Here is a 27876-nt window from a genome sequence, read left to right as displayed (position 1 = left end):
CTCACTGGCTGAGACAGCAGCGCGTTGGCTCCCGCTGCTGTCAATCAAAATCAGTCAGCCAATGGAGGAGAGAAAGGGGGCGGGGGCCAGGCCACGGCTCAGTGTCTGAATGGACACAGGGTGCTGTGGCTCGGCTCAGGTGCCCCCATATAAAGCTGCTTGCTGTGGGGCGCACTCAACAGGAGGGAGGGGCCAGGAGAGCCAAAGAGGGACCCGAGAAGAGGAGGATCTGGGCTGCTCTGTGCAAAACCATTACACAGAACAGGTAAGTATGACATGTTTACTATTTTTAAGAGACTTTATAAACACTTTAACAAACAGATCATAGAAGGAGACCCCAGCATCAGGTTGTTTTGAGACGATTATATTAACATCTGCTGTGAATCTAGGAGGGGTTGAAACAGTCATTGCTGGTTTGGGCATAGAGGCCCCAAATCTGTAATCTGGGTTCTTCAGTTCCCAGAGTCTGCATGTTTCGGGGAGACATGGACTTAAATCCGAAGTAAGACTACTCCAAAGGTCCCTCAGGCAAACACCTCCTAAAAAATAGAGCATCCTCAAAAGTCAGGGCCCATAATCAGTAGGCAAGAGGCTAGCCTGCAGTCCCCTCTAAAAGCCCCTGTCCCGGAGTGAGACATCAGGGGTTTGTTTAGACCCCTGATACATCACCAAAGCCCCCCCAACGGGGCTCTTTGTAAAAAAATAATTATAAAATTATATAAAAATTGTCCTGGGAGGGCCTGTCACAACCCCTTTAAATATTAGTGATAAAAAGGACAGCAAACTACTTTATCTAAACAGATGAAGGTTAAGAGATGGGTTGGAAGGAAACATTGGAAGAATAGAACGTAATACAAGGAGGTAATCGCAGAATAAAATTATGCTAACCAGGTTCCTGTGAGAGAAGATGATTTGTAATAATACAGTTTATTGGTCTTTATTATGCAGGATTTGTTCCTCAGCCCGAACTGAGAGAGGCCTTCCAGACGGAGTTCTCCCTAAGGATTTTCTGGGGGAGTAAAGGAGCCGCGGTTGAACAGAGTGAAAGATACAAGAAGTTTGACCAGATCTTGAGTGTTTTATCCCAGAAACTGGAGCCAGAGACCCAAAGAAGTAGGTTAGCGAGTTCTGTGTATGGAGCTGCCTACTAGACTGATATCTAATCAAAAGTAGGTCAACTACATCCAACAAAAGTCAACCAGAAGATTCTGAGCCATTTATCTAAATCCATTACAATTCTCTAGGAGGTGCATACTTCACCTATACCAGCTTCAAGATGTTCAGCTACTCTGTATATCTACTTGACCGAAATGTATTCATCTTTTAAACCCACACATTTTTTCTGTTGTTTATAGCTTGGTGCTTTTATATCTATTAGACTATAAGAAGTGCACCTGTTTTATTTAACCAGCTAGACCCACCACAGAATGTTCTTCAAATGTACATCATCAAGATACTTCAAGATGGCCACCTACAGCTAGTACAGGGGGTCCCCTAGTTACAAACATCAGACTTACAAACGACTCCTACTTACAAACGGAGGGAGACAACAGGAAGTGAGAGGAAATCTACCCCTAGGAAGGGAAATTCACTCCTGTAAGAGTTATTATGGGAAAAAGGTGTCTCCACTGATGCTTTATCATCAAGGCTTGTTTCCACAGCAACCCAAAATTTTCAAAATCCAATTGTCATTGGGACAGAAAGCGAGGTGAAATCTTCTGAACAGGGACACAGACATCAAAACAAACGTTACAGGGGTGATAACCCTTCCCTATGCTATCCAAAAAGCTTAAAAATATTTTTTTTGGCTGGAGTTACACTTGAAAAATGTACCTGTTCCGACTTACAAACAGATTCAACTTAAGAACAAACCTACAGACCCCATCTTGTTTGTAACCCGGGGACCGCCTGTAGTTCATTAAATAGTAAAACTACCACAAAATGCTCTAAAATGGACATCTTACCCTTGACCATGTGTCCATTGTCTAGTTGGCTAGACCAGGGGTCTCCAAACTTTCTAAACAAAGGGCCGGCTTGCTGTCCTTCAGATTTTAGCTGGAGGCCGGACTGTGGCCAGTGGGGAGTAGAAAATTTCCTGACATCAGTGGAAATAAACAATGCCCCATTACTGGTGTCAGTGGGAGGAATTTTACCCCATATTTGTTGTCATAAGGAGGAATTGTGTCCCATTGTACAATTGGGAGGAATGTGCCCTAGGTATATTTGGGAGGAATTGTGCCCCATCATTGGTGTCATTGAGAGGAATTGTGCCCCATCGTTGGTGTCCTTGGGAGGAATTGTGCCCCATCATTGGTGTCATTGAGAGGAATTGTGCCCCATCGTTGGTGTCCTTGGGAGGAATTGTGCCCCATCATTGGTGTCATTGAGAGGAATTGTGCCCCATCGTTGGTGTCCTTGGGAGGAATTGTGCCCCATCGTTGGTATCCTTGGGAGCAATTGTGCCCCATCGTGGTGTCAGTGGGAGGAATTTTACCCCATATTTGGTGTCATAAGGAGGAATTGTGTCCCGTTGTACAATTGGGAGGAATGTGCCCTAGGTACACTTGGGAGGAATTGTGCACCATCATTGGTGTCCTTGGAGGAATTGTGCCCCATCATTGGTGTCATTAAGAGGAATTGTGCCCCATCGTTGGTGTCCTTGGGAGGAATTGTGCCCCATCGTTGGTATCCTTGGGAGCAATTGTGCCCCATCGTTGGTATCCTTGGGAGCAATTGTGCCCCATCGTGGTGTCAGTGGGAGGAATTTTACCCCATATTTGGTGTCATAAGGAGGAATTGTGTCCCGTTGTACAATTGGGAGGAATGTGCCCTAGGTACACTTGGGAGGAATTGTGCACCATCGTTGGTGTCCTTGGGAGGAATTGTGCCCCATCGTTGGTGTCCTTGGGAGGAATTGTGCTCCATCGTTGGTGTCATTGAGAGGAATTGTGCCCCATCGTTGGTGTCATTGAGAGGAATTGTGCCCCATCGTTGGTGTCATTGAGAGGAATTGTGCCCCATCGTTGGTGTCATTGAGAGGAATTGTGCCCCATCGTTGGTGTCATTGAGAGGAATTGTGCCCCATCGTTGGTGTCATTGAGAGGAATTGTGCCCCATCGTTGGTGTCATTGAGAGGAATTGTGCCCCATCGTTGGTGTCATTGAGAGGAATTGTGCCCCATCGTTGGTGTCATTGGGAGGAATTGTGCACCTTTATTTTTTTGTCAGTGGGGGGAATTGTGCCCCATTGTTGGCATCTGTGGACAAAAAAGTGCCCCAAGGGCCAGATAAAGGCAAGCAAGGAGCCGCAGTTTGGAGACCACTGGGCTAGACCATCCAAAAATGTCTGGCCACTTTGCATCACGTGTACAAACCTTCAGAAAATACCCAACCAATGTGCACTGTCTACTAAGACCAGTGGAAAGTGTTCTACCACTATGTACCATCTACTCGTCCAACTATAAGATGCCAAAGCATTATTTATGATCTACTAGACCCAACATAGGATGTCAGAGCACTGTGTATCATCCACTAGCTCAACCACAAGATGTCACACCATTATAGAAGACCCAATGCAAGATGTCAAGTCATGTCCACAACAAGATGACCAAAGAATGTGCGTCCTCTACTAGACCCCCACCAAATGTCCAAGCACTGTGTACCATCTTCCATATTCCAAGGAATTATTCACATAAAGTACATGAACTGCGTAATTCACTTTAATATGACAAACCACTACACTGTATATGTGGCACTAAATAATAGTACGACTTGCACTTGTATGAGAAATCTATAGATGGCAGTGGCCTATGCTAGAATAACCATTGAGGTATTTGTATATCGCTATCATATCTCCTCTCAGGTGTCTCTTCTCCAGGGAGAATATGTTTAAGGCTTGTTGATGACATACCTTTATCCACGTTATATACCGTGACCAGCCTGGAGTTGCTGCAGTCCCCCTCCTAACCACATAGTTGATTTTAGGATGGTGTGCAAAAGGAATACACATACCAATGCATTAACCTCTTGGCACCGGCCACATGCATATATGCGGCCACTCGGCAGGTTGGCCCTTAACACAGGAGCGGCCGCATATATGGGACCCTGTTAAAACCATATACAGCGGAACCTTGGTCTACGAGTACGAGCGTTTTGAAAGACGAGCAGGTTTTTTTTAGAATCCTGACTCGGTTTGCGAGTGTTGTCTCGCTGAACAAGCAGGATTCAAGCCAATGGGGCGTGCAGTACCGCATTTGGCCAGAGCTGCGGGGGCGCCGGTGACACTCGGGATGGTTCAGAGCCATTCGGAAATACTCAGAAACACTTGGAAATACTCTGTGCCCCAGTGTTTCCGAGCCTTTCCAAGGGTTTCCGAGTTCAGCCGAGCTGTCCCCGAGTATTTCCGAGGCTCTCCGGCTCCCCCCCACCTCTGGCCACATGCTGTATTGCATGCAATAGAAGTCAATGCGGAACGAATTATCTTCATTTTCATTGACTTCTATGGGGAAACTCGCTTTGATATGCCAGTGCTTTGGATTACAAGCAATCTCCTAGATTATGCTCGTAATCCGAGGTTCCACTGTACTGTGCTGAGAGAGCGCTCCCATCATGGTAGCCAGCGGAGATCGGTAAGCTCCTGATGCATACTTGTGATCGGGAGCTTTCCGATCATGTGACCGCTGTGACAGCCAATCACATCAGTCCCGTGACCTGAATGCCCGCCTCGCCTCCTAGCTTTTAAAGGGCCGGGAGGCGCAAAAGGGATTAACCCAACGCACCTCTGACACACCATGCATTGCAGAGCACCACAATGCACGGTGAAGCAAGTTGAGCTGTGCTCCATTGAAAAAAGAAACCGCATTTTCAATCCTTGGTGAGATCTGGTGCGTTGGCAGCCCCATTCATTTCAATAGGCTGCCATAACGCAACACACGTCAACATTGCATCCATTAAAGTGTTACTGAACCCAGGAGCCTGCATTTACTATATCCTGTCTCCCACAGTACACAGAAATTATTTTAGTAAATAAAAACTGCCAACTACCTTTTCTCGTCAGTATACAGCAGTCTTGTGACTTCTATCAGTGTCTGGTTCAAGCTTGTAGGAGAAGTTTTCATTCTCCTCTGATTGTCCTATGAGGCTGCATGACTCCTGACCCTCTGTCTGGACAGTGCTGATTGGCCTTGTGCCGATCACATGCACCCTCCCAGCAATACACAACAAACTGAGCATGTGCAAAGTGCCCCCCCCCAAGGCTCTGATGGCAGTGGGGTCAGTGGAAGAAGGGAAGGATTAGAGAAGACAGGATCAAACAGCCTTTTTTTTTACACAATGCGAAGGATTAACCCCTTAGGTTCCATGTTGAGTATAACAAGCATGCTTTACTGGCCAGAGCCGCGTGACGTCACGTAACGGTATGCGCTGGGGGGAAAGAAATGGCACGGTGGTCCGTTTCTTCACAGCGCAAGCGCCGATGACATCATTGGCGCACTACAAGTGAAATATCTCCTGAACGGCGCACGTTTAAGAGATATTTCCACTCCCTATAGGTGAGCCTTATTCTAGGCTTGCCTATAGTTAAAAGTCACTAGGGAGCGTTTACAGCCACTTTAAGGCAGTGTTTCTCAACTCCAGTCCTCAAGGCGCCCCAACAGGTCATGTTTTCAGGCTTTCCATTATTTTGCACAGGTGATTTGCTCAGTTTCACGGCCTTAATAATTACCACAGCTGTTTCATTCGAGGGAAATCCTGAAAACATGACCTGTTTGGGGGCGCCTTGAGGACTGGAGTTGAGGAACAACGCTGCATTAAGGCATACCACTGATAATGGGAATAAAATGCTTTACAGTATATCGGTATACAGCAGTGCCTTGGATTGTGAGCATAATCCGTTCCAGAAGAATGCTTGTAATCCAAAGCACTCGTATATCAAAGCGAGTTTCCCCATAGGAGTCAATGGAAACTCGGATAATTGGTTCCACAGTCACTGCTGGTGTATGCAGTACTGTATGTGGCCAGAGGTGCGGGGGCGCTCAGAGACGCTCGGAGATGCTCGGGAACATAGTGTCTCCGAGCTTCACCGGCGCCCCCGCACCTCTGGCCAAATGCGGTACTGCACACCCCAGCGGCTTGAATCCTGCTCGTCTTGCGAAGCGCTCGTATACCGCGTTACTCGCAACCCGAGGTTTCACTGTATCAGTGAAAATCCTTACCTGATTGGAATTGATGATGCCCCCCCCAACCCCCCCCCCCCCCCCCCCTCCAGTGCATGGATACTTTATATCCTTTCACCTTTTGTATCACTCAGTTGAACCTTACACTTTATATAGTATACGGTACCTTCCCATTGGTCAGTGCAGTGCCCCGTACAACTGGCCCTTCACTTTAAACAGTTATATTGGTAAAACCTTGGCAGACTGATATTGCTGTTTGTTTTTGTTTTTTTATTATTTTTATTAAAGAATTTGCATACTATATATGTAACTATATGTAAAAAATAAAATATTAAAGCTTATTTTTACACAATTGCGGACCCTTTCTTATTGACGTACTGTAGGTAAAATAATCTCACGTAATTATCGGTATTGGGGGTAAGTATATGCTACAGAGTAATTACAATGAGAAAATTTGCTAAGCCGGCACCACACTCTTTTTTTTTTTTTCTCCCAACCAGCGACTAGCATGCGAGTTGTTATTCATCGGTGAAAGTCACACACTTTTTTTTTTTTTTTTTTTAAGAAGTGTTAATTTGCTTTGCTGGTGTCTGGCTAGCTTAAAGTGAACCTGTTCTTTATTTTTACCTATTAAATGTAATAGCCTTGCAGAGAAGCAAACGCTCGCCTCCGCACCTCACCTTGTCTCAGCAGCCGTCAGCAGGGGAGAGGACAGAACTCCTCCTCCAGATCCTGCACTTCTCTGCCCCGCCACAGAGAGGCTCGTCTCTGCCCCCCACTCCACCCCCCCCCCCCCCATCTCAGCATTCGGCAGCAGAAGAAAGACAGATCTCCTCCAGATCCTGCACTTCTCTGTTTCCGCCACAGAGAGGCTCGTCTCTGCCCCCCACTCCACCCCCCCATCTCAGGATTCGGCAGCAGAAGAAAGACAGATCTCCTCCAGATCCTGCACTTCTCTGTTCCCCCACAGAGAGGCTCGTCTCTGCCCCTCATTCCACCCCCCCCCCACACCGTCATCTCAGCAGCCGGCAGCAGAAGAAAGACAGATCACCTCCAGATCCTGGGCCCCTCTGTGCAACCACGGCACCCCCTCATTTCCACCTCCCCTGGTCTCCGTAGACTCCGGCAGCTGACTCCGGCCCACCTCTGGTCCAGAGACGTGCGATGAGGTCAGTGGCGGGTGAGGCACTGGCTGGTATCAGAGCCAGATACACGCAGGTCACGTATGCCGCGATCGTTAGAACGAGAGCAATAATTCCAGCACAAGACCTCCCCTGTAACTCTAAACATGCAATCTGTAAATTTGTCTAAAGTGTCACCTATGGAGATTTCAAAGTACTGAAGTTTGGCGCCATTCCATGAGTGTGCGCAATTTTAAAGCGTGACATATTAGGTATCTATTCACTTGGCGTCACATCATCTTTCATAGTATACAAAAAAAATCAGGCTAACTTTAGGCTACTTTTACGCTGGAAGCGCCCAGCGTTAGTGGTTAAAGCGGAGGACCACCCTAAAAAAAAAATTAACAGTCTATTTATAATATATTAAAAAAAACATTTGAAAAAAAAAAATTTTTTTACTTACCAGAAATGGCTGTTGCTAGGCAGTCGTCCTAATCTGCCACTTCCTTCTCCGCGGAGCTGTTCCTTCTCTTCATCCCTCGCATTGCCTCCTGCGAAACGGGGCGCGCTGTCTTCTGGGACCTGTGCAAGGCTCCGCTGCCTGTTTTCCTTCGTTAGGATGGCAGCGCCAGCACCTGATCCGATGGATGGATCGACCTTGGGGGGGGGCCGACATCGCGGGCTCGCTGGACAGGTAAGTGTCCTTATTAAAAGTCAGCAGCTACAATGTTTGTAGCTGCTGACTTTTAAAAAAAAAAAAATTGCGGCTGGAACACCGTTTCTTCAGCGTTTCTTCATCCAATAGATATATTCTCCCCTCAATGGATTTCCACCAATCACCCAAGCTCCTCCCACAATCGACACGAAGCTCCTCCCACATTCCAGTGCCCAGACCGGCACCGGCTCCATCAGCAGATTTCTATCCCATAATATCCTCCAAGCACCGCCCCTACCCCCACCATCTTCCCTCTCTATACAAACTATTCTCTTTTCACTCTTTTGGCTTTTTAATAAAAATGACATTTAAATATAAAACGGCCCTACGAGTAAACTGCTTGTCTTTAGCAGACTAAGATCTTCCTAGCAGTCCAGCTTCATCCACATGCAGTGCAGCATAGGAGCTGTTACATTGTACAGAAACATACAACAAGAAGCTGCAGTCCCACCACAAGTTAGAGGAATTAAGTGGTTTGCTCTTCCGCCTGGCAGCACCGGGGTTGTCGGGTTCAATTCCCAAACACAGCGCCCCCTGCCTGGAGTTTGCATGTTCTCCCTGCGCCTGCGTGGGTTTCCTCCCACACTACAAAGACATGCTGGGAGGTAGATTGGCCTCTAGTATGTGTATGAATGTGAGTTAGGGAGATTAGATTGTAAGCTCCTTGGGGGACTGTACAATATACAGGATGGAAATAGATGACTGATCATTATCACATGGCCTACCTGTTGGATTGGCTCTGCAGACTCCTCTTCTCCATTGCCGATACCTGCAGGTATCCTTCTAATCCCCTGGAGAGGTTTGTTGGTGGCGGAGGGTCCTCTGGGCTTGTACGGCCCTCTGTAGAGACAACAATTACAAAGCGAGACCCTTTATCTCCATAGCAACAGTGAGACCCTCCCCCCATAACCCAGAAATTGTGGGGAGCCCCCCCTTTAAGAAAATGTGCCCCTCCCCCCCCCATCTTCTGAAGCTTTGGGAAGGTTGGTGGTTTGATGGTATTAATTGATCAGAGCCATAGACATTCCCTGTCTGCTCACATTCACAGCACATTTTACAGCTCTTCATACTCCGGAATAAAGGAGACAAAGTACTTTTCTCCAACATTTCCATCCAAAGAAAAAACTCTTTACACATAACTGGCTGCTTCTAAAAAAAAAAAAGTTTTTGTATGGTGGTCACCGATACAAAATGAAAATATGGCGGAACACGGCATGCCGCGATGACAACTTTCCACCATATCAGTCTCCAGGTCACATCTGTGCGTTCCAGTAACAGAAATGCACGTTTCCACGCAATCCCCCGGAACATGCAAAAATATGTGCCTCACGCTTGTAGTGACATTTATTGTAAATGTCCCCTCCAAATGTGAGACCCCAATACAAGAAACGTGGCAAAATGTGTGGGAAATAAAACAAAAGTGGAACGCGTCATGAGATACTTTGTCAGGCTTGTGGGGCATAATAGGGCAACGCACTGAAATCAATGGGGGGGCGCTATGCTTGTTGGGTGTTTGCCACCCAGATGTATGTCAGAGGAGTGACTGGGGCCTTCATCATTTCACAAACTATGGAATGCTGGGAGAGCAGAAATCAGCAAAAATTTCCAACAGTGACTGAGCGCTCCCCCCTCCCCCCCCATAGCCCCATGTGTAATATGCTGCACCCTCTTTTATACTGAGTCCCCACCATCCCCCGCATACCAGATAAAAAAGAAATTGTCATTTACAATAGCGTAAGGGGGGGGGTATAACCCCTGTCAGGTTTTCTTTGCCATCTGTGTCCCCATTGGGGGGGGGTTGCCTTCACTTTGTTTCCCATAACCAAAAAATAAGTGAGAGAAATCCTCCCAAAGTGACATCATCCCTGGGTGTCACCAGAACTAGTGTCCCCATTGGAAGATTTCCCCTCTAATTTCTGTTCTGGTGACAACCCAAAATCTGGAATTTTCCTTTCACTTTTGTTGGTAATGATAAATAGAGAGAATGAATCTCCCTAAAGGCGGCGCAGACCGCAATAAAAACCTGACAGGGGTTCTAATCCCTCTCCACTCCACCCAACACTAACAATAAACAGGTTTTCCTTTAGTTATACTTTAAAATATGGGCAAGAAATGTGAAAAACACATTGGTTTTGGCGGTGAAAGGGTTAAAAAGGGAAAGAAAAGAAGTTGATTTGGCACTGAAAGGGTTAAAAAAAATAAAACTTAAAAAAAATCTTTGTTTTGAAAAAAAAAAGGGTTCATAGAAAGGGTTAAAAATGAAAAAAAAAGGAAAAAAAAGGATATGGTTTGGCAGTGAAAGGGTTAAAAACAAAAAGGGGGGAGGGGAATTGGTTTCTTAAATGAAAGGAAAAACATTTGACTTGGCAGTTAAAGGGTTAAAAAAGGGAGGAAAATATGATTTGGCAGTGAAAGGGTTAAAAATGGAGAAATAATTGGTGTGTAATAATGATAAAATAAAAGAAATGAAAAGATTTGATGTGCAGGGAGGACCTCTCTTTCTCTGAAAAACACCAAAGAGAAACCCAGCAAAAGAAGAGCAGCTATGATAGGAGGTATCAATGACCAGCCTGCAGATACCCCAACCAAAAAGCCCCCCAAGATGAAGAGGACCCGGGCGTTTTTACGCGGCCGTTTCAGAGCCGTTGTTGGATGTTTTCGGTTCCGGCTGTAAAGCCAATGGACATCACCGAGATACAGACACCGAGATTGGTAAGTACTATGGATAGTGATAGATACAAAAAGTAGTCTGTCACCTACATTCATGGATCAAAAATTCATCCCAAAATGATTTGTTTTCAAAGAATTTTAGAACAGAAGGAGATATTAAAGTTATCGTTAAGCCACAATCTGATCTTTATATCATCTCCCCTGTCAGATAAAAAAGCTGCATCCTCGTGCCTGTGCGCTATTTAAAAAAAAAACACGTATTAAAGAGGAAGTAAACCCATCGATTTAACAGCTTCAAAAAACATTTCTATTTCCGGCATGTCGGGAATGTTAACCGTCACATTGGTTGTGCTCTCAAACCATCCAATGGCTGGTGTCATAACGGATCACATGTGCAGCATTTGGCAGTTGAAGATTCACCACTTCAATACCGGCACTTCCCCCCCTTCCTGCCCAGGACAATGTTCAGCTTTCAGCGCTGTCCCACTTTGAATGACAATTACACGGTCATACAACACTGTACCCAAACTACATTTTTATCATTTTCTTCCCACAAATAGAGCTTTCTTTTGGTGGTATTTCATCACCTCTGGGGATTTTGCTAAACAAACTAAAAAAGACCCACATTTTTTAAACAAAAATTTTTAAACAAAATTTTTAGTTTGTCATAAAATTTTGTTTTCTCCTTCACTGACGAGCGCTGATGAGGCGGCACTGCTGAGCACTGATAAGGAGGCACTGATATGCAGCACTGATGGGCACTGATAGGCGGCACTGATGGGCACTGACAGGTGGCACTGATGGGCAGCACTGATGATGATTTACTGACAGGTGTTACTGCTGGGCACTGATTGGCACTGAATGGCACTGTGGTGGGCTCTGGTGGCCACAGAGACTTTGAGGGGGCACTGCTGGCAGCTGTTGGGCACTGATTGGCACATCTGATGGGCACCTCTCATGGGGTGCCCATGGGAGGTGCCTGAGGAACCATCCCAGAGACCAGGTACAACTGTACCAACACAGGTCCCTACACTGGTGGCGGCTGCCACTCAAGTAATAGGAGGGTCTTCCCATCAGCCCTCCATTTTCGTTTTTGGAGCTTCTGAATCACCAACAATCAATGTAGCTGGACAAACAAGACAATTGGTTGTTCCTAGAAGAAGACTCAACAAAAAGTCTAAGGGACCCTCCTAGGGCAAGAAACAAAGGGGGTTTGCGGGACTTGGAATGAGAATTATGTGACCATAATCTCCACCCCTATTAATGAGAAAAAAGGGGGTTTTGGAACTTTAAATGAGGGGTGCATGAAAGGACTCAAGGATATGACCACAGATGTGTTTATTTGTATAAAACATCCAGCAGAGCATGCGATTTAAAGTACATACAGTGGCTTGTGAAAGTATTCGGCCCCCTTGAACTTTTCAACCTTTTGCCACATTTCAGGCTTCAAACATAAAGATATAAAATTTTTATTTTTTGTGAAGAATCACCAACAAGTGGGACACAATTGTGAAGTGGAACGAAATCTTTTGGATTTTTGAAACTTTTTTAACTAATAAAAAAATGAAAAGTGGGGTGTGCAAAATTATTCGGCCCCCTTGCGTTAATACTTTGTAGAGCCACCTTTTGTTGCTGCAAGTCGCTTGGGGTATGTCTCTATCAGTTTTGCACATCGAGAGACTGAAATTCTTGCCCATTCTTCCTTGCAAAACAGCTCGAGCTCAGTGAGGTTGGATGGAGAGCGTTTGTGAACAGCAGTTTTCAGCTCTTTCCACAGATTCTCGATTGGATTCAGGTCTGGACTTTGACTTGGCCATTCTAACACCTGGATACGTTTATTTGTGAACCATTCCTTTGTAGATTTTGCTGTATGTTTGGGATCATTGTCTTGTTGGAAGATAAATCTCCGTCCCAGTTTCAGGTCTTTTGCAGACTCCAACAGGTTTTCATCCAGAATGGTCCTGTATTTGGCTGCATCCATCTTCCCCTCAATTTTAACCATCTTCCCTGTCCCTGCTGAAGAAAAGCAGGCCCAAACCATGATGCTGCCACCACCATGTTTGACAGTGGGGATGGTGTGTTGAGTGTGATGAGCTGTGTTGCTTTTACGCCAAACATATCATTTTGCATTGTGGCCAAAAAGTTTGATTTTGGTTTCATCGGACCAGAGCACCTTCTTCCACATGTTTGGTGTGTCTCCCAGGTGGCTTGTGGCAAACTTTAGACGAGACTTTTTATGGATATCTTTGAGAAATGGCTTTCTTCTTGCCACTCTTCCATAAAGGGCAGATTTGTGCAGTGTACGACTGATTGTTGTCCTATGGACAGACTCTCCCACCTCAGCTGTAGTTCTCTGCAGTTCATCCAGAGTGATCATGGGCCTCTTGGCTGCATCTCTGATCAGTCTTCTCCTTGTCTGAGCTGAAAGTTTAGAGGGACAGCCAGGTCTTGGTAGATTTGCAGTGGTCTGATACTCCTTCCATTTCAAAATGATCGCTTGCACAGTGCTCCTTGGGATGTTTAAAGCTTGGGAAATCTTTTTGTATCCAAATCCGGCTTTAAACTTCTCCACAACAGTATTACGGACCTGCCTGGTGTGTTCCTTGGTCTTCATGATGCTCTCTGCGCTTTCAACAGAACCCTGAGACTATCACAGAGCAGGTGCATTTATACAGAGACTTGATTACACACAGGTGGATTCTATTTATCACCATCAGTCATTTAGGACAACATTGGATCATTCAGAGATCCTCGCTGAACTTCTGGAGTGAGTTTGCTGCACTGAAAGTAAAGGGGCGGAATAATTTTGCACGTACCACTTTTCAGTTTTTTAATTGCTAAAAAAGTTTAAAATATCCAATAGATTTCGTTCCACTTCACAATTGTGTCCCACTTGTTGGTGATTCTTCACAAAAAATTAAAATTTTTATCTTTATGTTTGAAGCCTGAAATGTGGCAAAAGGTTGAAAAGTTCAAGGGGGCCGAATACTTTCGCAAGCCACTGTACATAATAGTAGGCATACATAATAGTAAACATGTAAAAAGCATGATGCAAGAAACCATAAAACATAGTAAAACAACTTATTCCTCGCACTGCTAGAAAATCCTCTCACGAGTGGAAACATTAAAACCGAGGTGGGTCATAAAGTAGAATCATGTTGCATCTGTGTATGACCGACGCGTTTCATGGCGTAATTTTCCACCTGCCAGGTGGACACACACTTACCTGGGAACCCATCCATGTTCGCTGTTTCCCACTGGCCCCTCTTCAGCTCCCGGTTTGCAGACTACCCGGCGGCCCATGTGTTCCAACTCACACACACCTCCGCATGCTTTCAATGAGTAAGCTGTTTGGAGATGGACCACGTTTATCTCCATGTCAGTGTATTCTAGTCTTTGGGTGGTATGTCCGAATTTACACACTATTTTTATGTCCCTCTGCAGATTTAACTTTATTATGCATCCGCCCCTGAAGATTGGCAATTACGCCATGAAACGCGTCAGGCATACACAGATGCAACATGATTCTACTTAAGGACCCACCTCGTTTTTAATGTTTCCACTCGTGAGAGGATTTTCTAGCAATACGAGGAATAAGTTGTTTTACTATGTTTTATGGTTTCTTGCATTATGCTTTTTACATGTTTACTATTATGTATGCCTACTATTATATATGTACTTTAAATCGCATGCTCTGCTGGGTGTTTTATACAAATAAACACATCTGTATTACGTGGTCATATCCTTGAGTCCTTTCATGCACTCCTCATTTAAAGTCCCAAAACCCCCTTTTTTCTCAAGGAACCCTCCTAGGGACCAGGTACGGCTGTACCAACACAGGTCCCTACACGGGTGGCGGCTGCCAGTCCAGTAACCGGAGGGTCTTCCCAACAGCCCTCTATTTACCTTTCTGCAGCTTCTGCAGAAGCTTTAAGGTTCGACAACACATCCCCCAAACATAATCACCTGTAGAAAAGTACCTGAGATGTTGGTTGTAAACAGCCTGCTCGGCACGGGGGGAACCGAACCAAGTCCTCCAAAAGCTACCTCATATCCAAAAGTTGCCAAGAGTGTAAATGTAGACATTAAGCTTTAAGGTTAATCAAAAATATCACATTCTAAAGGGAAAGGTAGAACAAGGAGGAGTATGGAAGAGGGAGAGAGGGAGGAAAAGGAGGGGGGAAGGGAAGGTTGGAGAAAGAAGGGGGTGAGGGTTTGGGGGAACCCCCACACCCCTTCCTTACCCCCAACCTTCCCTCCTTTCCTCCCTCGCTTCCTCTTCCGTACTCCCCCTCCCCCTTGTTATACCTTTCCCTTTAGAATTTGATATTTTTGATTAACCTTAAAGCTTAAGGTCTACATTTACACTCTTGGCAACTTTTGAGGTAGCTTTTGGAGGACTTGGTTCGTTTCCCCCCGGGCCTAGCAGGCTGTTTACCACCAACATCTCAGGCACTTTTTTACAGGTGATTATGTTTGATCGATGTATTGTCGATCGACGTTAAGTAATTGATTATGTTGTGAAGTTTGGAGGCTGGTAGGCTTTTGAGGCATGTGTTGGATCAGCAATGAGGGGAGGTTGGAGGCCGGTATGTTTTTGAGGCGTGTTGGATCGGCTATGAGGGGAGGTTGGAGGCCGGTATGTTTTTGAGGTGTGTGTTGAACTGGCTATGAGGGGAGGTTGGAAGCCAGTATGTTTTTGAGGCGTGTGTTGAACCGGCTATGAGGGGAGGTTGGAGGCCGGTATGTTTTTGAGGCGTATGTTGGACTGGCTATGAGGGGAGGTTGGAACTCTTTTTGTCTTCAGGAGGTGAGAGGAGTCTTTCCAGCTTTCTTTAGGCTTTTTCTGCTGGAGTGAGGTCATTTATGGAGAAGTCCAAGGCCTCACTCACACGGGGTGTATGAAACTGTACCCTGTGTGGGGGCTGTGTTTAGCCCAAAAAGGACATCCATGTGGGTGCAGTTGTGCGGACGCACCCTGGGTGCGTTCAGGGCCTTGCACCGGCACCCACACAGATGTCACATTGGGTACAGCCCCTGCACCCCAGTTGACAGCAATGGGACTTCCTACACGAGATGCTGGGAACACCTGTGCATCCCCATTACAGTAAACACGGCCCTCCCATGGGGTACGGATTCATACCCTCCATGTGAATAAGACCTAAGTGTGAATGGAATAATTAGCTCCATTGTGTTGCTAATTTGGGGACCACTGCACCCCTCTTTATTGTTATTTGGGTACGTTTTATTATAGGAGTGTTATATATTGTAGATTAGGATAAGTTTGAATATGTTGTGGAGGTGTGTGTTATTCTTTGGGTGTGTTTTGGAGTGTTATATATATAGATTGTAGCTTAGGTTAAGTTTGGACTTCTTCTGAAGGCGCTTTGAGTGGACACAGCTGATGTACTCCGCTAAGCGGGAGCGGGCCTTAGAGAACAGAGGCTGCATCTGGGTAGCACAGAGGCTTAGGGGTTGGTCTTGCAGCACTGGGGTCCATGGTTCAAATCCTGATCATGACACTATCTGCATGGAGTTTGCATGTTTCCTCCCACACTCCAAAGACATGTTCTCTCTACAATAATGTGCAAATGCTTTAGCCAGGTGTGAACAAATGCTGTAAACATAGGGGCCATAGCCTTCCTGGCTATGTTCTGGTCGGAGATCACTATGAACCTACCATAGGGGCCATGTGATCCCTTCCTGCTATGTCCTGATCATAGATTAGCATGAACCTACCATAGGGGCCATGTGATCCCGTCCTGGTCGAAGATCACTATGGACCTAACAAGGGTCCATGTGATCCCTTCCTGGTTATGTCCTGGTCGGAGATCTCTATGGACCTAACATAGGGGCCGTATGATCCCTGCCTGGCTATGTCCTGGATTTAAATCACTATGGACCTAACATAGGGTCCATGTGATCCCTTCCTGGCTATGTCCTGGTCAGAGATCACTATGATGAACCTATTATAGGGGCTATGTAATCCATTCCTGGCTATATCCCGGTCTTAGATTACCATGAACCTACCATAGGGGTCATGTGATCCCTTCCTGCCTATGTCCTGGTCGGAGATCGCTGTGAACCATAGGGGCCATGTGATACCTTCCTGTTCATGTCCTGGTCTTAGATTACTATGAACCTATCATAGGGGCCATGTGATCCCTGCCTGGCTATGTTCTGGTCCGAGATCACTATGAACCTCCCATAGGGGCCATGTTATAACTTCCTGTCTATGTCCTGGTCAGAGATCAGAGTACAAAGTACTAGAGTACAGGATATGAGAGATAGTCAGGGACTGTGTGGACATGATACAAGAGATGGTCAGAGACTGAAGACATGATATAAGCGATGGTCAGAGACTGAAGACATGATACAAGAGATGGTCAGAGACTGAAGGCATGATACAAGAGATGGTCAGAGACTGCAGACATAATAGGAGAGATAGTCAAAGACTGTGTGGACATGATACAAGAGATGGTCAGAGACAGTGCAGATATGATACAGGAGATGGTCAGAGACGGCAGACATAATACGAGAGATGTTCAGAGATTGCCGACATGATACAACAGAGGGTCAGAAACTGCAGACGTATTACAGGAGATCGTCAGGGATTGCAGACATGATATAAGCGATGGTCAGAGACAGTGTAGACATGATACTAGAGATGGTCAGAGACTGCAAAAATGATACAAGAGAAGGTCAGAGACTGCAGACATACTACAGGAGACCGTCAGAGACTGCAGGAGATGGTCAGAGGCTGCAAACATACATTTCTCCTGTAGTATGTATTTGTTCCAACCTGGGTAACCATATAGCATCGGGCACCTCATCCCAAAGAGTCAAATATATTGAAAGAAGGTTGGGGTGGTATTATAACGGTGCCAACCGATAATACTAGAAACAAGAAGTAATTAAAGCATCACATTAAAATAAAATAACTCATTATACATCTTAAATTTACTGGTGAAACAAGTGAGATTTCTGGTTATATGGTGGCTAAGGGTCCCTGTGTTATCCCAACATGTTTCGCCAGTGTTGGCTTCATCGGGGGGATATTGAGAACCACCGGAAAGGATGTAAAACTATACAGAAACATATAAGAATACAATATAAAAAAAATATAAATATTTAAGGATATATACATAAATTATAAATACAAAAAGTATGTACATCACTTTGCCATTGTCCACCCATCCTGAAACTCACCCCGGCAAGCCCCCAGGCGATCACCACTAGGATCAGCACCACCGAAGAGAGGAGGCACTATGCGACCACAGAGGACAACACAACGACCAGCCTAACAACAAAAAGGAATGATTTAGGAAGGCAGATAGCTACTGTATAGATTTATATAGAAAATGACAGGTTACAACAGCACCATGATGCATATAGCATTGGTGCATAGAAAGCAACCCTGATGTTCCATTTTTAGTTATCCATAGGATTTACTTACTTGGAGAACAATATACAGAGTAAGCACAAGAGGGCGCCTGCAGATAGGACAACACATATCCAGACTAGATAGGTTGGTTTTGCTGAGACACAAAACAGAGGAGAAAAAAAGAGAGAAGAAAACAATTTCTCTCTCTCTCTCTTTTTTTTCGACTTTTTTTGTCTCAGCGAAACCAACCCATCTAGTCTGTGGTGCTGATCCTAGTGGTGATCACCTGGGGGCTTGCCGGGGTAAGCTTCGGGATGGGTGGACAATGGCAAATGATGTACATACTTTTTGTATTTGTAATTTATGTATATATCCTTATTTATATTTTTTGATATTGTATTCTTACATATTTCTGTATAGTTTTACATGCTTTGCGGAGGTTCTCAAATCGCCCGATGAAGCCAACACTGGCGAAACATGTCAGGATAACACAGGAACCCTCAGCCTCCATATAACCGGAATCTCACTTGTTGGACCACCAAAATAAATATGTATAATGAATGATTTTATTTTGTTGTAATTTAATCATGTCTACAATAAATGTGATGTTTTAATTACTTTTTGATTCTATTGTTATCTGTTGGCACAGTTATAATCCCACCCCCAACCTTCTTCCAATGTATTATACTACAGGAGATGATCAGAGACTGCAGACATGATACAAGAGACGGTCAGAGACTGCAGACATAGTACAGGAGATGATCAGAGACTGCAGACATGATACAAGAGACGGTCAGAGACTGCAGACATAGTACAGGAGATGATCAGAGACTGCAGACATGATACAAGAGACGGTCAGAGACTGCAGACATAGTACAGGAGATGATCAGAGACTGCAGACATGGTACAGGAGATGATCAGAGACTGCAGACATAATACAGGAGATGATCAGAGACTGCAGACATAGTACAGGGGATGATCAGAGACTGCAGACATAATACAGGAGATGATCAGAGACTGCAGACATAGTACAGGAGATGATCAGAGACTGCAGACATAGTACAGGAGGTGATCAGAGACTGCAGACATAATACAGGAGATGATCAGAGACTGCAGACATAGTACAGGAGATGATCAGAGACTGCAGACATAGTACAGGAGATGATCAGAGACTGCAGACATAATACAGGAGATGATCAGAGACTGCAGATATAGTACAGGAGATGATCAGAGACTTGTATGTGTCCCCATTGGGTAGATCCGCTGTTGTTTGCTGTCAGGACAGGAAGTGAGGGGAATTATCTCCAGGGGGGGTTAATGGCGAATGACACCATTTCTGTGGTGAGGGGGCGTGGCCTGGACCCCAGTGAGGGGAATTCTGGGAGAATTGTGTGTGGTGACTCTCTGGATTTTCACTCTCCAATATTCTTATCACTTCCTGTCCCGGTGACAACCACGCTCAGCCCCTCTCCTGTTGTCACACTGACAGGAAGTGAGGGAAAATCTCCACGGAGGGATCACACGAATAAAAAACAAAAACTGCAACAAATATAAAAACAATATTAAAAGCAATGACCTGTGTCTGTGTCACCTCCATCGTGTGATAAACTAAGGAACACATAATGAACCAACCCACCTCTGAGGTGACTGCTGTTTCGTCAGATTAGGAGACCCGTCAGAGTTTGTAACGGAAGTGACGTTCAGCGACGGCCATCTTGGTACACCCCACACTCGTCTGCAGTAAGCAGGCAGTCAGAAGGAATCAGCGGACATCTTTGTACACCCACACAAGTCTTGCATTTTTCACTTATTTATAGCAGTAATCTGAGCCTTTATAGTGAAATACAGTATTTTGAAATCCGTCCGCCAGCTTCGATGTAGAACTTTAAAAGCAGCGGAAGCCTGCGGATCTCACAGGTCTGGTAATGTGAGATAACACCGCTACTTTCAAAATTTAACAACAAAACAGGCGGACGTATTTTAAAATACCGTATGTCACTATACAGGCTCAGATTACTGTTGAAAATCGATGGGCTATGCAAAACTTCTATGGGTGTACAAAGATGTCCGCATCCGCCTTCAAACTGTATCTTTACTGCGGCCGGGTGCGGGGTGTACAAAGATGGCCGCCGAAAAACAGGCAAGCCCGCAAACCCACTACAATCCAGCCAATCAACGCCCAGAATCACGTGACTGACGTCCGCCTGGGCCTATCGCTGCAAAGCACGCTGTGAAGAGAAAAGTTAGGGAAGCGCGGCAGCTCAATCGAAAGAATAGAGCGAGGGCGGGGCCGAGTCTCCGAGATTGGTGGAGAGCCGTGTGGGGTGCGAAGGCACGCAGTGGGCGTGTGGTGAGGGGGCGTGTCCAATCGGCCATGATTGACAGGTGATGTCAGGAGCGTGTTCCTGGCAGGAAGAGCGTCAGAGAAGGTAAAATGGCGGGAGAGGCGTGTGGAGGAGGGGAGGTGTAATATGAGGTGTGTGAGGAGGAGGAATGGGGGATTGTGGGAGCCCAAAGACAGAGCCTATAAATACCGCTTCATGATTATTCTCCTATATACATGTATAGAGACATGACAGGTCCTCTATATACTCCTATATACATGTATAAAGACATGACAGGTCCTCTATATACTCCTATATACATGTATAGAGCCATGACAGGTCCTCTATATACACCTATATACATGTATAGATCCATGACTGGTCCTCTATATACACCTATATACATGTATAGAGACATGACAGGTCCTCCTATATACTCCTATATACATGTATAGACATGACGGGTCCTCTATTTACTCCTATATACATGTATAGAGACATGACTGGTCCTCTATATACACCTATATACATGTATAGAGACATCACAGGTCCTCTATATACATGTATAGAGACATGACTGGTCCTCTATATACACCTATATACATGTATAGAGAAATGACAGGTCCTCTATATACTCCTATATACATGTATACAGACATGACAGGTCCTCTATTTACTCCTATATACATGTATAGAGACATCACAGGTCCTCTATATACATGTATAGAGACATGACTGGTCCTCTATATACACCTATATACATGTATAGAGAAATGACAGGTCCTCTATATACTCCTATATACATGTATACAGACATGACAGGTCCTCTATATACTCTTATATACATGTATACAGCCATGACAGGTCCTCTATATACTCCTATATACATGTATAGAGACGTGACAGGTCCTCTATATACTCCTATATACATGTGTAGACATGACAGGTCCTCTTTATACTCCTATATACATGTATAGAGACATGACAGGTCCTCTATATACTCCAATATACATTTATAGAGACATGACAGGTCCTCTTTATCCTCCTATATACATGTATAGAGACATGACAGGTCCTCTTTATCCTCCTATATACATGTATAGAGACATGACAGGTCCTCTATATAATCCTATATACATGTATAGAGACATGACAGGTCCTCTATATAATCCTATATACATGTATAGAGACATGACAGGTCCTCTATATACTCCAATATACATTTATAGAGACATGACAGGTCCTCTTTATCCTCCTATATACATGTATAGAGACATGACAGGTTCTCTTTATACTCCTATATACATGTATAGACATGACAGGTCCTCTATATACTCCTATATACATGTATAGAGATATGACCGGTCCTTCTTTCATTCCCATACATTGCGGACTCCTTGGTCAGACAGTCCCTGTGGTATTATGGATTCCCCCCGGTGTAGTGATAGTAGAATTTATATGACTGGATATTGGGGTGATGGCCTTCTATATCACAGTATGAGACCCCCCTCTATCCTCTGGTAGAGATTACATGACTGGATATTGGGGTGATGGTTAATTCAGCACCCAAAGTGAAAAGACCAAAGTGTGGGTCCTCCTCTCCCCTCAATGAACAACCTCAGCAGGTCCTCAGACTCTTTTTCATCCCTCTGCTAAGGTGCCCAGGGCAGCTCCTTCTCCTGCCCACCCCTTTGGCCCGGCCCTGGTTTCAGGACATTGAATCGGGACACAGGGGGTGTAACACGAAGGAAAGCCCCCCTCCAAGTGGCCATGGATGGATCTGTCACAGGCCACACACACTAGTGCAGGGAATTTCGGCCTTCTCCGCAGTTGATGAATACCGTCTTTGAACCCGTCACAAACCTTTTGGGGCTTCAAGCTGAGCGTAGAATGAAGGAATACTTAAGGAGATGTGTAGATCCAAAGGAGCAGGCTGAGGAAGTGACATACAAATCCTGTAATGTTCAGACATGTCCCACCTCCTCCCTTCCTCCCAAGCCCCACCACATTAGGGGACCAATATGGAGGTGAGATGTGGTAGCTTCTCTTCTACAGTATTAGTAGGAATCAACTTCTCAATCACATGTTTCAATCTGAACTGCCAGGCTTTGTCATGCGGCCCTCACACCCAGTTTTGTAGACAGAACGTGGCTGGATCCATTCCCACCACCTCCAACTCTCACCTTCCACTGTCACTAATAACACAGCAGTCTTCTGTGTTTCCAAGGGACAGTTTGCTTTCAGCGTCTCCCGCAACTAACAGATCCCTGCACACACGTCAGGAACAGATCTCCAGAGTTCCAGGAGGAGAACGATCTCCCTGTAAGGTGAGGCAAAGCCGCCTACACAAGGAGGTACTAGAGCCGGGCCAGGTGGGAGAGAGAGAAGCAAGGAAGTGTAGCACACTCCTGAACTCTGCACTGTGTACGTAGCGCACTCATGAAGCCTGCACTGTGTACGTAGCATACTCCTGAACTCTGCACTGTGTACGTAGCGCACTCCTGAACTCTGCACAGTGTACGTAGCTCACTCCTGAACTCTGCACAGTGTGCGTAGCGCACTCCCGAACTCTGCACAGTGTGCATAGCGCACTCCCGAACTCTGCACAGTGTACGTAGCGCACTCCCGAACTCTGCACAGTGTACGTAGCGCACTCCCGAACTCTGCACAGTGTACGTAGCGCACTCCCGAACTCTGCACAGTGTACGTAGCGCACTCCCGAACTCTGCACAGTGTACGTAGCGCACTCCCGAACTCTGCACAGTGTACGTAGCGCACTCCCGAACTCTGCACAGTGTACGTAGCGCACTCCCGAACTCTGCACAGTGTACGTAGCGCACTCCCGAACTCTGCACAGTGTACGTAGCGCACTCCCGAACTCTGCACAGTGTACGTAGCGCACTCCCGAACTCTGCACTGTGTACGTAGCGCACTCCCGAACTCTGCACTGTGTACGTAGCGCACTCCCGAACTCTGCACTGTGTACGTAGCGCACTCCCGAACTCTGCACTGTGTACGTAGCGCACTCCCGAACTCTGCACTGTGTACGTAGCGCACTCCCGAACTCTGCACTGTGTACGTAGCGCACTCCCGAACTCTGCACTGTGTACGTAGCGCATTCCCGAACTGTGCAGGTAGCGCACTCCCGAACTGTGCAGGTAGCGCACTCCCGAACTGTGCAGGTAGCGCACTCCCGAACTGTGCAGGTAGCGCACTCCCGAACTGTGCAGGTAGCGCACTCCCGAACTGTGCAGGTAGCGCACTCCCGAACTGTGCAGGTAGCGCACTCCCGAACTGTGCAGGTAGCGTTCTTCTGAACCCCGCGCTCTGTACCCAGCGTTCTCCTGAACCCCGCGCTCTGTACCCAGCGTTCTCCTGAACCCCGCGCTCTGTACGTAGCGTTCTCCTGAACCCCGCGCTCTGTACGTAGCGTTCTCTTGAACCCCGCGCTCTGTACGTAGCGTTCTCCTGAACCCCGCGCTCTGTACGTAGCGTTCTCCTGAACCCCGCGCTCTGTACGTAGCGTTCTCCTGAACCCCGCGCTCTGTACGTAGCGTTCTCCTGAACCCCGCGCTCTGTACGTAGCGTTCTCCTGAACCCCGCGCTCTGTACGTAGCGTTCTCCTGGCCCCCGCGCTCTGTACGTAGCGTTCTCCTGGCCCCCGCGCTCTGTACGTAGCGTTCTCCTGGCCCCCGCGCTCTGTACGTAGCGTTCTCCTGGCCCCCGCGCTCTGTACGTAGCGTTCTCCTGGCCCCCGCGCTCTGTACGTAGCGTTCTCCTGGCCCCCGCGCTCTGTACGTAGCGTTCTCCTGGCCCCCGCGCTCTGTACGTAGCGTTCTCCTGGCCCCCGCGCTCTGTACCCAGCGTTCTCCTGGCCCCCGCGCTCTGTACCCAGCGTTCTGAACCCCGCGCTTTGTACGTAGCGTTCTCCTGAACCCCGCGCTCTGTACGTAGCGTTCTCCTGAACCCTGCGCTCTGTACCCAGCGTTCTCCTGACCCCCGCGCTCTATACACAGCACACCCCTGCACTCCAGCCCTTTGAGGGCACCTATACTGCTGATGCGGCCTATGATGACATTGGGTTTGACACCCCATAAATGAAGCTGCCCATGCCTGAATCTAATAATTGTTTTCGGAAATATTTATCAGGTGAAAGGTGACCTCTGCTCATGGATTTTTGCCATCACATGCTGATGTTTAGTACAAGTTAAAAAAATGTTTTTTTGTATTGGTAATAGGGAAATGTGCCCTGTCCATCTGTCCGTATAGCCCTGTTGCCCAGCCTGCGGCCCAATGTTGGAAGTGTGGCCCTTAGTCCCCAGTAGAGGGGGCGTTGATTTGTAAAGGGGGGGCCGTTTTAGAGTAGTGAAGTTCAGTGGCTTCATGCAGCATGTCCCTAGTCTCTGTCTCCTATAGCGTGACTTCAGTCTCCAACCACTCCTGTAGAACCATCTCTGACCATTTCCTCCAGCAAGTCTTCCATCCGTTTTCTATAGCATTACATGTAATACTATAGGCGGCCCTTTGGAGACATTGGGGGGGGCCACATTTGAGGTCCCCTTTACCCTGAAAGATGAAAAACGCTGCCTTTTTATAGGCTTTATAGAGAGCTGTGAATATGGCTTTGGCCAGAAGGGGGCAGAGTTGTATTTCTATTTTCTTTCTGTGGAAGGTTTTGGTTGACTGAACACAAGGTATGATGATAAAATGAGGACAAAGAAAATAATACTTACATATTTCCTGACAGAATGAAACATTTGGGGACCTTTTTTTGGTTTAATTCCGGAACTGTTATTTTTTTTTTTTTTGGTATTGCAGAGTTTCGTCAAATCCATCAATTTATTGTAATCGTAGCAAATCTATCTGTCAGGATCTTGGGTTTGCTTGGAATGAGAAGTGTGCTCTTCTTCCCTGTAGGCCTCATTCACACAGAATTTTGCCAAGATCCTTAGGTCAGGGGTTGGCCCTAGGGTTGCCACCTCATCCCTTTAAACATATGAATTACACGGGTTCTGAGGCTGATTTAATGCAGATAAGGCACCAAGTGAGTTTAATTACCACCTTAATCAGCCTCAGAACCCGTGTAATTAATATGTGTTTGGGTTTAAAGGGATGAGGTGGCAACCCTAGGGCCAACCCCTGACCTAAGGATCTTGGCAAAATCTGTGTGAATGAGGCCTACAGGGAAGAAAAGCACGCTAGTTGGCCCTTGGCTAGGGGAGGTCTTGAACTGACCTGCAATGCCGACTGCGAATAATTGAACTTGGCCTGAAGGAGACAACCGCAGCGACCATGGGCTAGGCAGAAGAGGCACCTGCCCAGGGCGTTTCAGCAGGAGAAAAACGCAAAAAAAACGGGGCAGGATCTGCAACCAGTGCTGCAGAAGTTGCTCATTGGGAGGGGGGACTTATTTCGGCATTTTTGCCATTGGGTGTTGAAGGACCTTGTCCCGGCATTGGCAGCAACGCTCCGTTCTGATTTTAGTACATTAAAACCCGCTCTAGTGTCAATCTGCTGTGTTCAGCTATAGAAACCGAGGCAGCTGGGGGGTCTCCCGGTCTTAGGCTGACCATACATTGGTCGCATTTCCAAAGAATTTTCTTTTGGAAATCAGAAAACTTGTGTGTTTTGTGATCCGATGGTGCCACCATTGATTTCCAAATTCGGCCAACCGAGCCTTCAATTTCACCTCAATGTTTCTACAGAAAAGAATTTTCGTTGGCTGGGAATCGTCTTCTTTTCTTTCTGGGAAAATTCTTTTCTTTCTGGGAAAATTCTTTCTTTCTGGGAATCTTCCTTTCTTTCTGGGAATCTTCTTTTCTTTCCGGAAATCTTCTTTTCTTTCTGGGAATCTTCTTTTCTTTCCGGGTATTTTCTTTTCGGAAATCTTCTTTTCTTTATGAGAATCTTCTTTTCTTTATGGGAATCTTCTTTTCTTTATGGGAATCCTCTTTTCGGAAATCTTCTTTTCTTTCCGGGAATCTTCTTTTCTTTCCGGGAATCTTCTTTTCTTTCTGGGAATCTTCTTTTCTTTCTGGGAATCTTCTTTTCTTTCCGGGAATCTTCTTTTCTTTCTGGGAATCTTCTTTTGTTTCCGGGAATTTCCGGGAATCTTCTTTTCTTTATGGGAATCTTATTTTCTTTATGGAAATCTTCTTTTCTTTATGGGAATCTTCTTTTCTTTATGGGAATCCTCTTTGCGGAAATCTTCTTTTCTTTCCGGGAATCTTCTTTTCTTTATGGGAATTTTCTTTTCTTTATGGGAATTTTCTTTTCTCGCACATGCGCATTTCTTTTTCGATTTTACATTTCTCGCACGATTCTCCCATCATTGATTAGAAAATCGTTCGTTTTTTCAAAAAAATTTCCAACCTGTCCTATTTTACTCAAATTCGATGGCCGCGCGAAAATGGGGCTGTTGCTGCGGCCCCACTAATGGTGCGAAATATGAACGGAAATTCTTAGTTAAGGTTTTGGAAAGAAAAATTCTTTTGAAATTCGACCCGTGTATGGCCTTGCCTTAAGGCGGTGTCTGGGGGGAGCTTCAAGTTTTACAAATTGGCGTACAAATTCTAGAAAAGATTGACGGATAATACGACAAAAACAAAGCAAGACGAGAAGGCTGAAGATCCCGGCGTACAGCATAGGAGTTTATTATTAATAATACAGGTATTGTGTATTGCTGACAATTTACACAGCACTTTACATATACAGTATATTGTACATTTCACATCAGTCCCTGCCCTCAAGGAGCTTACAATCTAAGGGCCCCAACTCACATTCATACGTACTCATACGAGGGCCAATGTAGATAGGAGCCAATAACCACTTCCTGCCCACCGCCCGTCATATGACGTCCTTGACTTTGTGCGGGTATATCTGAATGACGGGTGCAGCTACAGGCATCATTCAGATATTGGCTTTTTCACCATAAGAACGATCATAGCGGCTGTTCCGCCACTTGATCGTGTTTACGGGCGGCGAGCAGGGACGTCCCCATCGGATTCAGTATTGAGTTGGCCCACCCTTTGCAGCTATAACAGCTTCAACTCTTCTGGGAAGGCCGTCCATAAAGACATGGATGAGCGAGTTTGGGGTGGAGGAACTTGACTGGCCTGCACAGAGTCCTGACCTCAACCTGATCAGAACACCTTTGGGATGAATTAGAGTGAAGTCTGCGAGCCAGGCCTTCTCATCCAACATCAGTGCCTGACCTCACAAATGCTCTTCTGGAAGAATGGTCAAACATTCCCATAGACACACTCCTAAACCTTGTGGACGGCCTTCCCAGAAGAGTTGAAGCTGTTATAGCTGCAAAGGGTGGGCCAACTCAATATTGAACCCTACGGACTAAGACTGGGATGCCATTAAAGTTCATGTGTGTGTAAAGGCAGGCGTCCCAATACTTTTGGTAATATAGTGTATAGAAGTGCAAGTCATGCACAGAAAAATAAACAAAATAGGTGCGAGTGCAGTTGGTAGGACTTGCA

The 27876-nt window shown here is 45.9% G+C and overlaps 2 protein-coding genes and 1 long non-coding RNA gene across 3 annotated transcripts in view; 2 read left to right on the top strand and 1 right to left on the bottom strand.

The window, feature by feature from the left end:
* Nucleotides 1–1944, top strand: part of LOC141113871 (breast cancer anti-estrogen resistance protein 3 homolog) — a 47246-nt gene extending 45302 nt beyond the window's left edge. Inside the window, exon 10 of the mRNA XM_073607205.1 lies at nt 949–1944. Coding sequence (XP_073463306.1) covers nt 949–1151 — 203 coding nt within the window. The 3' untranslated portion in view covers nt 1152–1944. The remainder of the gene's footprint in view (nt 1–948) is intronic.
* The window catches only part of LOC141113873 (uncharacterized), a 235118-nt gene extending 226274 nt beyond the window's left edge, over nt 1–8844 (bottom strand). The window contains exon 1 of the long non-coding RNA XR_012236823.1: nt 8734–8844. This is a non-coding gene — a long non-coding RNA (uncharacterized lncRNA). The remainder of the gene's footprint in view (nt 1–8733) is intronic.
* Nucleotides 8845–20286: 11442 nt separating this feature from the next.
* ZMYND8 (zinc finger MYND-type containing 8) overlaps nt 20287–27876 on the top strand; it is a gene marked incomplete in the record, with an annotated part of 135090 nt that continues 127500 nt past the window's right edge. The window contains 1 exon segment of the mRNA XM_073607203.1: nt 20287–20491.

The sequence above is a fragment of the Aquarana catesbeiana genome, linkage group LG12 (assembly GCF_042186555.1).
Source record: "Aquarana catesbeiana isolate 2022-GZ linkage group LG12, ASM4218655v1, whole genome shotgun sequence".
Classification (NCBI taxonomy): domain Eukaryota; kingdom Metazoa; phylum Chordata; class Amphibia; order Anura; family Ranidae; genus Aquarana; species Aquarana catesbeiana.
This window is presented reverse-complemented; position numbering and strand designations above follow the sequence as displayed.